This window comes from Neolamprologus brichardi, chromosome 10, assembly GCF_056152115.1.
Source record: "Neolamprologus brichardi isolate AB-2024 chromosome 10, ASM5615211v1, whole genome shotgun sequence".
Classification (NCBI taxonomy): Eukaryota; Metazoa; Chordata; class Actinopteri; order Cichliformes; family Cichlidae; genus Neolamprologus; species Neolamprologus brichardi.
The window spans coordinates 24888601-24900668 of NC_142113.1; the positions used below are offsets into that span (position 1 = coordinate 24888601).

The 12068-nt window shown below is 43.1% G+C and overlaps 1 protein-coding gene across 2 annotated transcripts in view; it reads left to right on the plus strand.

Annotated features, from left to right (window-relative positions):
• jade2 (jade family PHD finger 2) overlaps window positions 1–11741 on the plus strand; it is a 221814-nt gene extending 210073 nt beyond the window's left edge. For both annotated transcript variants that reach the window (XM_006785027.2, XM_006785028.2), the window contains one exon: window positions 1011–11741. In XM_006785027.2, coding sequence (XP_006785090.1) covers window positions 1011–1796 — 786 coding nt within the window. In that variant the 3' untranslated portion in view covers window positions 1797–11741. The remainder of the gene's footprint in view (window positions 1–1010) is intronic.
• The last annotated feature ends 327 nt before the right edge of the window (window positions 11742–12068 follow it).

Genomic DNA, 12068 nt, shown 5'->3' on the forward strand with positions numbered 1-12068 from the left:
TGAGAGCCACAAACAAGTTGGGGAATTCAGAAAGTATTAAACAATGAACTAATGTGTTTTTCTGATCGGAAATATAGAATATCATCAGCATCATACCATCACAAACAGCTGTAGCAGCTGTTTGTGATGGTCCAAAAGTTTGCATGATGGTGCTTTTCACTCAAGTTTCAGTCATTTCATCGAGTCTGCGGTAAGCCAGTCAGCCAGCACAGCGTCAGTTTGTAGTTTTGACACTTGAAAAAGTTCATCTGACTTTGAACAAAGACCTGATCATCGATTCTTTAGATTGGGTGTGGTTTTATATAGTTTAGCTTGTTAGTTTTTTATTGTAAATTGATCGATCTGCTAATCAGAGCAAAGATGTTCTCCCCCCAGGAACGTGCCGTTTGTGTGCTGGCTGGCAGGGCGCTCTCACCAGATTGCGCTGCTGTTTTTGGATGTGCTTAAAGAACAATAAACACAACCGCAGTCATTTTTTCCAATTAAACAGGATCCTGCTATCTTTCAGAAACAAAGATCTGCATAAATAAACAATGATGTAATTTAAACAAAGCCCACATGTCGCAAGTTAATATTAGGGGTGTAGTTTAAAATCAATAAACGCAAGCGCTGTTTATTAAAAACAAAAAGTGTTAGAGATTCAACAGAATCACACCCTGAAGAAATAAAAGATCACGATGTAGAGTGCCGTCAGAACAGATCAGCTTTGTCATTTAGTCGGGTTTTTTTGCTCAGGAACAAATTGTGACATCGGTAGCTCACAGTCTGCTGAGCTGTTGGACGTGTGGGTAGGTGGGAGTGGGTGGGGAGTTTTTGTTCCAAAATATTCCAAACCACAAAATCAAAAATGAGCAGATTAACTGTTGTATCAGTCAACTTTTCACTTATATCTTTTATATAGTTTGTGTTATTTCACTTTTAAACATGAAAAGATTTGTTTGTTCCTCATCCGTTTTCCTCTTTCATCACCAATTTTTGCCCTTTCTTCCCTTTCTCCTCTTTCCATCCAGCTCCTGCAGGGCGAAGAGAGCCTGCTCAACCTAATGATGGAGAACTCCATGCAGTCCACCTGGAAAACACCCCAGTTGGGGCGCAAACCGAGAGGGAGCAACAAGTCCCGTGTTCGTGCACAACCAACCGCTCCGGCCCAGCCTCAGACGCTCCTGTCTGCAGCTGCTGCGTCCGCTGGCGGCAGCCCCTCCACCGCAAAGAAGCTCTGGGCAAACGTGGTGGAGGAAAAGTCTGGCCACGTGAGTCGGAAAGGGGAAAAGAACAAAGGCTCCTCCAAGACCATGCACCACCCCCTCCATCACCACCAGACCAGGAGCTCTGACCTTCACAGGGACCCACCGCCACAGCCGCCCATCTCCAAAATGGATTCCTGTCACATCTCGGAGGATAACAGTCCTTGGGATGGCATCCACGCAGGGAATGGTGTAGTATCAGGGGCTGGATCTGGTTTCACAGTGGGCTCAAACCCACCGGTCTCTGGTCTTGGGTTCACAATTCCCGACGGTGGGACAATCTTTCGTGGCGGGACCCCGCGGCACCGTCTGTCCCGCCAGGGTAAATCAAGAGGGAGGGGCGTCACCGGAGGTGTAGCGGGGTTCGAGTCCATGGACCTGCCACTCGCAGGGAAAGACGTATCCCTGTTAGACGCTGCTGAGACTGATGGCTACTTCTCTGACGGCGAGCAGAGCGATTCGGACACGCGCACCGGTGGGCGCAAGCTCCGCCTGCCGCAGTTGCACTCCGGGAACGAGGACCTGCTGAGAAGAAGCGTGCTGGCTTCCTAAAGAACTGAGTTTCCAATAGACAAATACACACAAGCAGTTATCCAAGCAGAATCCCGCTGGCTAATTGTTTTTTGTTTTTGTTTTTTCCCACCTGTGCCCAGCATACAGTCTATAAAAACACGGCTGGATCGCTTTGTTCAACCAAAATCCCGATCGCATCCATCAGTGGAAAATCCCCAGCTCCTAACCTGCTCTGTTTTTTAGGACGGAGGGGATTTGAATGTAGCCGTTTGCCTATCATACAGAAAAGCTTCTCCACTGGACTGCAGTTTGTTGTTAGCTTATCATAAGATGTGATACATTCAGCAGATTGAAAACAAACATTACCTTCAGTCTCTTTCTCTTGATTTTTTTTTTTTTGTGTTGTATATTTCAGAATCATTTCATTTCTGGGCGTCGAACGAAGCACCCAGTTCTGGCCTCATGTCTGTGGTATCTGCCAGACTTGGGAACAAACACTTTGGGGCATTATTATTATAATTATTATTATTATTCAAGCTGGTTTCAGGGTATGCTTCATTCTCGGCCTTTGTGGCCCGAGTTGCATCCAGTGAGTGCTTGTTTTCTTGAATATGTTCAGTGGAAAAGACAATTTCACACCAGAGTTGGTCTGAATATGTACAGCGGGTGACAACTTGTATTCAGCCTTGAAAAGCACAACATAGCTAGTCATAAGAGCTGTAATGTAAGCACTTGTGTGTATAATAGATGCTCATTCAGGGTTGGGGTCAATTTTCCTCCCTCGTTGACTCGGTTTGAAAAATGTACACTGAATCCTTCATTCTCAAATTCACGTTTTAGTTCATAAAAGAAAAAAACAACAACAAAAAAAAAATCTACAAATCTCCAGCTTTGCCAGTTTCTGAATAGCGAACACATTGACCCCAACCCTGGTGCTCATTCAGATTTTCACACAGACACACAGACACACACAAACATACTCACACACAAACTACCATAAGCGGATCCCTTTTGCTCACGCCGCAGCCGTCGTTGAAATATTTGGTCTGACTTTTTGTCAGCTGCTTTCAAATTCTTCCTAATTCCGCGTTCTTTTAACTCCCGGGTCTTTGGAGAAAAATCGTCGTACAAACTCTGTGCCTTTCTTTCACTTGCCCTGTGGCCCTGCGTCCCCCTCAATCGCCGCCAACTTTCCAAATCAACCAAACAATCGCTGAGTAGATCAATCAGTCGTTTGTCAATCGGATTTGTAACAATCAAGCCAAAAGGAAATCCCATTGGAGTGGCTACTGAGCGTAGCCGGCATTGGGCTCCTTGTCACCTTAACAATTGTGTAGTGCCTGAAAGGATGGAAATGCATCGCTTGCCATTTATCAACAGAGCATATGCAGCAACTTGCAACGCAGAGCAACATCGTGCTTTCGGTGCAAAGAGCTGCCTGCTGCTCTGTGCCCCCCTAAGTTACATCACTGCAGCCCAGAGCCATCAATAACCAGAGTTTGGCCAGTTACACTGCGGGCACAATGTTGCTGCCATTGAAAATTAGACTTGATTATTAGACTTGAGATTATTTAAAATTCCATGCACATTACTGCAAATAGTATTCATTTTGGGGTTTGGTTAATCAGCAGTACAGTTTTGCTTTTTCATATGGAGTGGGTAGCTGTGTTCATGTAAGCCAAGCCTGAGAGACATGTTTTATAAACAGTTACAGACTGGTTAGGGTGGCCATGCATTGTGTAGTTCAGGGGTAAATTCTTGCTACAGCAGCTGACATCATGTGACACAAATTCAACCTCAAGAGCAGCTGAAATTCTGCTTTGGTTCACAAGAGGAGGAATCCTCAGTTTTGGCTTTCTGATGTTGCTGTTTATGTGTCCAGTGGAAGCGGGATCACTTGGAATGCATTCAGTGCATGTGGATATACATAAAACTATATGTAAAATTAGAGGAAAGTAGTCATTTTTATTAGTCTGATCACCCATGTGTACCTATGCAGCTTATTATTTTGTTCTATGAAGACGTAAACACTGTCAGGCACCAACGCGGCAGCCGCTTTTGTTTGACATGGCCAAGCTTTCACAACTGATGGCTCTGAGGCATGTCTTGTTCCTACTGGATGGACGTAGACAGTGTAATAATCAGCTTCAGAGGCCTGCGCTCTTAAGTCCCTGAATTGATTTGATTGTAAATTAGTTTTTGTTTTTTAAAAAACGAAACACATGAGCCGTTCTTGTTTTTCTCAGAGAGTTGTATTTTGTACTTAAAGCAGTCCGTGGTATTCTCAGGGGTTAAAAAAAACTTATAAAAAAGAACAATAAAAGGTTAAGAATTTATGGAAAAGCAACGAAAGACGTAGATATATATATATATACACACACACATTTTATATCATATACAGTATATATATATATAAATATATGAAGTGATGTGTGTTTGTCTAGAAACTTCCTTATTTGGAAAGCTTCACTGTTTGAACTCCAACACGACTACTACTGAGCATGCTCCTTCTCTCAGTACAGCATACGACCATCAGCCCTGGGTTCAACAGTCCCACTTTAACCCATCTGATCTGAGGTCAGATAGTATCGGCTAACAGATGGGACTGTCTTTTGGGTCTCACCAAACTGGGATGACTTAAAGATTTGATTTTAAGGGCTGCTTGACCCAGGCCTGATGAACACACATTTAAACAGAAGCCCAAGTCCATTCTACTTTCTCCGTTTTCCTGTATGAACAGCTTCTCCCCGGTTTTCTGGAGTGACCATGCCAAAGAACAGATCTGTGTTACAAGGCAGCATATTTCAGTCTTATCTACGCAAACGTATTAAGCTGTCAGACCGCTCGAACAGTGATGTCCAGGTCAGCAGATGTGATTCGACCTCCTCTAACCCAGGGGGCGCTTTTAATTCCCAACCTGGATAGATCTGCATTCACGGGAGGATTCCCACAGGAAATGCCCGGTGATGGTTGTTAAACACAGACTCGCATGTATTAACCCCCTCCAAAAAAGGGAAAAAAAAGAAAAAAGCCAGTGCTGCTGAACTGATCACACAACATACAGCTCTCTTTCACTTACACGCATGCACACACACACACAGACGCTTACACAAACCCCAGAGCTGGTATAACAGGGTTACAATGTAAAAGTTTTTGTTATGTATATGTGGTCCTGACTGCATCAGGAAGCATGAGTTTACTCAGAGCGAAACGCCACCCCCTCCCCAACAGCAGGAGAGTATTATCACAGGTCAGGTGACAGCGCTGCGTCTCTGTCCCCTCTTCGTCCCTTCAGGTGTAGCCATGGTAGAAGCACTCGCATTGTTGTGTCACAGTCTTGCGAGGACAGGCGGAGAACTTGGGACTTCTACGATGGCTATTACAGCTCACACATTACAGTAACGACAAAAAAAGAGCAACAAAGCTCGCGTTCCGATGCGAGGACGCGGTGACGTGTCGCCTCCGAATCCTCGGCCAGGTGTTCGTTACCGTTCATGTGTTGCTAAGACAGAAAAATGTAATCTTGGTTTCAATATTCAATGTTCAGAGTAGCCTGACGTTGTAGACAGTGGTTTTAGACAAGGCCTCACATGTATGGCCTTAACATGTAGTAGCAAAGGCTGAGGCTGCACAGTGCCTGAAGGACAAAAAAAAGGACTGAAAAATACTCATTTAGGTCTAAATTAGTGGAGCTGGTTAGCAGTATATAAGATTTCCTGCTGGGTGACGGTCAGATTCCACACAAAAACAAAGCAAATTGTACTTCTGATCTTTCTTTTTTTTTTTTTGCCTTGATACTGTGCAGCCTTAGCAAACATAACTGGTTATTATTCTATATTTACAGTGTGGCTTCAATGCCCTCTCCTTCCGCTTCGTAGATAATGTAGACTGGAGTCTCTTGCAGGTTCTTTTTATCAATATCTGCTAGAATGCAACTTCAAAGCATTGCTATCCTCTGTGTGGTACGCCGGTGTGGGTGTTGGCTCGCAGCCCGAATGTGCTCTGATGATCTTTGAATTTTGCAACTCTGTCAGGTCGAATATCCACACTGAAAGGAGATCTAGTGCAGGGGGTTTCTCGCGCTCTCTGTCTATCTATTTGGGCTGTGTCCCATAAAATTAGACGCAGTGTGAAAGTTTTTATCCTCATACATCCGTGTCGGTAGGTCACGTTCCTCTGTGATAAGTCACCACTTAGAGAGGCAATAAAATGTGCAACAAAAAAGCTGCACAGTCCTCAGCTTGCTGTATGTTGAGAGCAGAACTCTTCCCTCAGGTGTTGGCACTGACGCTGCACCACGGAAATAAACTGACGGGCATCAAGCACATAATGGCAGGTCAGAAACACACCTACACACAGTGATGCTTTCCACTAGACCGATTGCTCGCAGGTAATTGGAACCTCGCCTGCACACAGCTGCCGTTTACTGTACTGACTCTGTTGTAAAACATCAGTGCACCAGCAGGGCTGGGCTCCTCAGAACCCCCTCAGCTGGGTGAAGGGTCACATTTACAACTTTCCATTAGCAAGAAAAGCAGTTTAGGGTGATCCAGAAATGACAGCAATGTTCAGTTCTGGTGAACGACGACATTAAAAACGGGGCTTTAAATTCCATGATTGCTCCTAGGGGGTGGTAAAAAGTTGGATTTTTACAATTTAAAGTAATTTATTGCACTGAGGTGGTTCTGGGGAACCACGAGGCATCGGGATGCGGTTCATAAGATGTCGTTTCTTCTTCTGTGGTTGCTCCTTCATCCAGAAAGTGGTCTGAGGCTGTAGTGGGATCAGTGAAAGCAGGACTGGGTATTGCTTAGGAAATAAATACCTGCAAGCGACAAGGGACAGCAGTCCAGTAATAAAAGCAGGATTAGATCTGAAGTCTTGAAATGTCTGTAAAGCAGAAAATTGCAGGTCTGTCTAAAAATGTATCCACACGACAATAGAGATTGCTTAGTGCTTCCTGTTTCTGGTATCAATGCCTAGTCCTTGTTTCGCTGCCCTACACCAGCCGTACAAACCCGCCCACCTACCTACCGCTGGAGTTTATACTCATCTACAATAATGTATATTACTGTTCAACTACTACTACTAGACATTTTCATTTTCCGTGTTTTAAAGAGGCTTTTGCAAGCTGTTTGTTTTTTGTTTTTTTTCCTTTTATAATGCTTATCTGGCCGCTGTGGCACGTATCAGACTAGAAAGCTGACTCATTATCTGCTTCTACTGTTTTTACTGGCGCTTTGCTCTCCTCTCCGTTACAGCAAAGTTATGGCTTAAAGGTCTCAGCATCCAGAACCCAGACACACACTCCACAGATCGGAGGTTTAGTCGCACAACCGGAGCTGCTGCCGAGGAAGAAACTGATCTCAAGTAAAACTCAACCTTCAGAGCTCGAGACTCAATCAGTCGCATCTTAAAAATTTATTTGGTTAATTTATCAGAAATGCGGATATTCATTCCCCAGGTTCAGCTTCACAGCAGTGAAGATTTGCTGCCTTTTTTTTTTAATGTAATGGTAAATGCAGCAGCAATCTGATAGCACCGCGTTGCTTTTTTGGATCAAAGCCTGCAACAAACCTCAAGAAGCACTCATCCGAAAAGCATTGCTTCTATTTTTGTGCCTTTTTTTTAGGTATGTGTGTGTGTGGGGAGGGGGGGAACGACACTGTTTGTGTCCAGCATCTCTTGGTGACTGAAGGTGGAACCAAAGAGCGATCGATGCTCTACCCGTGTGATCGCTTCATCCTCCACAGCAGCTCGGAGAAATCTTTTCAGACTAAATCTCCCGTCTGTACCCACTGCGTACCTTACTCTGCATCCACCATCCAGCAACTTCCTCGTCCTCCTCCTCCTCCCACCACCAGCAAACTCCCCTCTTCTTCTCCATCCTGAATCCCCTAAAAACAATCACCCTGTTGTCTCCCTCCTGCCCACAACTCTTCCTCTCCCTGTCCGGTAATCAGCCTCCTTGGCCCTTGGCACATGGCTTTTTAAAGGTGATCAAAAAAGAAGAAGGACACCTATAGCTTTAAGGACAAATAATGACAGACGCACGAGGAGCTGAAAACATTGCACTCAGCTTTGCTTAACTCTGGCTTGAAAAGAGGGAAAGTGCGGGAAAGGGGAGAGTTGTTTAGAAAGAAGGAGAGGAGGGAGACTGTTCGCTGAACCGGAGCCAAAGAAAGACAAAAGAGTACAACTTGTTCTTTCCTCTGCGTTCTGTTCGGAGCCTGTCCGTACAGTCAGGTTAACAAGCAGCTAATATAAACAGCACCAGGCCCTCCCTTTCCCCTCCTCGTGCCTCCTCTCGCTCTCTTGCCTCACACAGCTCGGTCCCCGTCCAAGATTTGTCTTTGCAAAAATGTAAAAACTCAAATCGGGAGAGCCGAGCAGAGATACTTCTATTTCAAACGGCTTAAAAAACTATTCATTTTTACAGCAGAATATATTATTAATCACCAGAACTTTGTGATATGAAGCTAATTACAGCATAAATTAAAGGCCATTACCAAACAATTCTTTAAACAGAGTTTAAAACTCTTAAAACTAACCATTCTCTATCTTACTAGGCCGAGGTTCATCCCAACTCTGAAGCAGTTATTAGCTTCTTTCAAGTTAAAGCTTCTGTGTTCACAGCCAGAGCTGCCATATTAGGCATGTCCCCTCTTTATGACATAACACAGATCCAACAGTGGAAAAAACTCTCTGAAAGTCGGAGTATAAGGCATTGTAACAACAGTAAAATGATTGTTGTCAAAGAGGCTCTTTTTGTAGCTGTAATGCTAACAGACCCCATCATGTCTAACATGTCAGAAAGTTTTTGTAATAAACCGCTGATGGCTTTGGTATTTTTCTAGGATTTGTTCAAATAAGGAAAAAAAATATATCATAACACCAACTTTGTCCTTTAAAAATCACAATGAAGACCAGATTTTCATTTATCCACTTTCAGTCTTTCACTCTGGTTGTTTATGTTCATAGAAAAAGATTTAGCCAACAGCTCATACCAATAAAAAGATCCAGGTTTGGAATCCAATTTGTTTTAATGTTTACTTTTGGAAATCTCACTTGAAACCTGGAAAACCTGGAGAGTCCTGCTTTTTCACACTGCCTCACCCACCAAATGAACAGTTTATTCAACTGTCTTTACATCTGGTTTTTCCATCGCGCTCCTGTGAGGTTCAGACATCCACATAACAGCATACAAATTGAAGTGTAAATCCAAAAAAACAACACTCCCAAGATCCATTTAGACAAACCAGCCGTCTCCCAGCGTCTGTCCTGAGTTCAGCCAGGAAGCTCGCCCAAAGTGCAACAGGAAAGAAAGCGGTTTCAACACTGTTTTGCAGGTGTAAATGTAATCTGGATACATCGCGTCGAGGCAGAATGGATTTCAGATGCAGGTTAAAATAATTTGTTAAGAGGACGTCTGCACTGTCTCTCTCTGCTTCTCCCGCTTGTAATTTCCACCACGCAGTCCATCTGTCTCCGCTTTAATCCTCCTCCTTGATTCCTTCCATTTTTATCCATTTCCCCACTTTTTTGTTCTTCTTCTCTCGTTTCATGAGCTGACTCATTCACGCAAATGTTTATCTCCTGCCTCTGAGTCACTTCTTGTGTTTATCCCAGATTCGATACTTGCAGGGAACCAACAGGTGTTGTGATTGCCTAAATTGGATCCCTCTGTATGCTTAAGGGTGTTCTGTTAGTTTTATGTGGTAACAGGAGGCAAAATAGAGAGAGTCCACTGGCATAATTCTAGTTAAAACTAAACATAGGGAGCCGTCCCTCCTACGTGGCGGCTGATCTTTTGCACCTCCGTCCCTTTGTTCTTCTCAACTCCTTCTCCGCTCTTAAAGGTGTGTCCAAACAAATGTGAAAGGAACAGAAAGAAGCAAGTTTCTATAATTAGATGCTACAAACTCTTTGCGAGAAATTAAAAAAGTTTCTGCTTGAATTATGCGCTCGTAGGAACACAGAGACGAGGAGAGAAAGGGAGACAGACGGATGGAAAACACAAATAAATTCAGTTTCTCGTGAGTCCTCACATCCGTCAGGGGCTTCAGCTGTCACGCTTGATTAATGCATACCTTGCAATCAAGCTCGCAGCTCATGTTTTTCCATTGGGAACATCAATTGAGAGGTGCAGCCTCAACCTTCACACCCCCACAGAAATAAGAATTTATGACTCTTCGTTTTGTCAAACACACCTTTAGAAAACATTCGCACAAAATTGTGGTACATCTACAGCCACATTAAAAGCCTGAACGATGGGATGAGCGCTAATCACGTCTTCATCCTGCAACAAAGCTGCATCACAGCCAACATCTGGTCACCAGGAGGTCAGGTGGACCGGTTCCTCTGCTGAGTGTCAGCCGAGGTTATTATAGCCTAGAGGACATTATATGATGGTGTTCTGTATTATTGTGATGCTAAGAAGGAGCTGCTCTTTAACTCCCTTTCTGGGTAGCTCCACATATTGGATTTTTATGCTGGATGGCCCGTCCCCCAAAGAGGACATGTGTTTATTCCTGGTCTCAAACCAGCGTCCTTTTGCCCGATAGGTGAAAATCCAAAAGGGGAAAAATGCTGGTCGCAGCAGGTCAAACCTCCTTTTAAAATTTATAAGGTCCCTACACAATATAAGCACATCTTAAAAACAGTGTGCCGGTTATATGATTAGATGCAGTGACGTTTAAAATGATTAATCACAGACAGATGAAAGGCCATCTTCTTAAGTGCTTTGACATGTCTCCTGACCAGGCGTGTTGTCTTCCAAAAGGCTCAGCTGCAGGAAACCAAAAGCCAACGTTCATCTGTTCTAGTTACTGCTGAACGTTAAAAATTGATGGCTCAATGTGGATGAAGTGCCAGAACAGATGTGACCACCTCGCTCTGTACTGTACTCTGCATGTATTGCATTTTGCCACTCTGATCTCTCTTCATTCCCCAGTCAGTCCGTCTCTCTTGCTCTCCTTAATTTTGTGTAACTTTCTATCCGATTGATGTATTTCTTTGGCTTCTGTCTTCATCATTCTCCCTCAGCATGTTTCTTCTGTGCAGAGCAGACAGTTCCTGACTCATTAAATACAACAACAACAACAAAAAGGTTTCACCCTCAGGTTTAAATAAGTAGATATTTAAATTAGCTTTTATTTTGGCAACCTCCAAAGAGCAACTTTTAAACACCACCCTTGAATCTCCATTTTTGTGACGAGATAGGAGTCTCCCTCTCTCCCTCATTTCTACTTTCTCATGACATACTTAAGTACGATTGGACATCCTTATCCTGAATCTTATTTGTTGTATTTAAACGACATGAAGCCAATCGGCGCTGTCTATTCAAAGCAGAGCTCGGACACATTTTTCCTCCTCCTGCTGTCTTTATTTGTCCTTATAAAACGGTTAAAATCTCTGCTGTCATGTCCAGTTTGTCCTCCACTCTGCATCAGTTCTTCAATATAATAATATGAATGTTGCAGGAGTTTATCCTTCTGTATTCTTTGTTTCAAAGAATGTTGTGCCATTTGTTAATAGCAAAGAGAACTATTGAACATATATGAAAAAGAAGAGCTATTTTAAATTATTTTTTGGCTTTTTTTGCTATATTTATTTTCTTGTATTAGAATCTTCTTTGTAGGAGGGAAAAAAATCAAAAAATGTATTTTTCATTAGTGCGAAAAACCTATTTTCTTCCTTTTTGTACAATTTCGATGTTTTAAGCGAGACTTTGAAAAGCAATATGATGATGATGATGATGATGATGTTTCCTGTGACTGTATCTGCATGCTGTTTGTGTTGCCTTAATGATGGCTGCATCCCACTATGCCCCTGCCCACCCCGTGCCTCCCCAACCTCACCCAACCCAGTCTGCTCCCTTCCTCCTCCCAACTTCATCTGATGGAGTCCCAGTCCCATCCAACCCAGTCCAGACCAGTCCAGTCCAGTGCAGTCAATAAAGCAGTGCTTTCTGTGTACATTAAACTCTCTGCCTCTCTGTTCATTACACAAACACAGCTGATTTAACAAAGATCTTTATTTTACTCTGGCTTTAGCAGAATTAGATTAGATTTTTAATACCAGCTTTCAGCTGAAACAAAAATAAAATATCTCTTTGACAAAAACTAGGCTAAGCCTTTCTACTACAATCATCAGCATTTAGTTACTTTCTTATTACCAAAGAAATCTAGAATCACCAAAACACTTGTGTAGACTCTAAAAGAAGAGTAGAGAAATGTCAAAGGTCACTATAAAAATCTTTCTGCAGTGTCACAGTAAAGTGAGTTGAATTTGATAGTTTGATTTATGAGG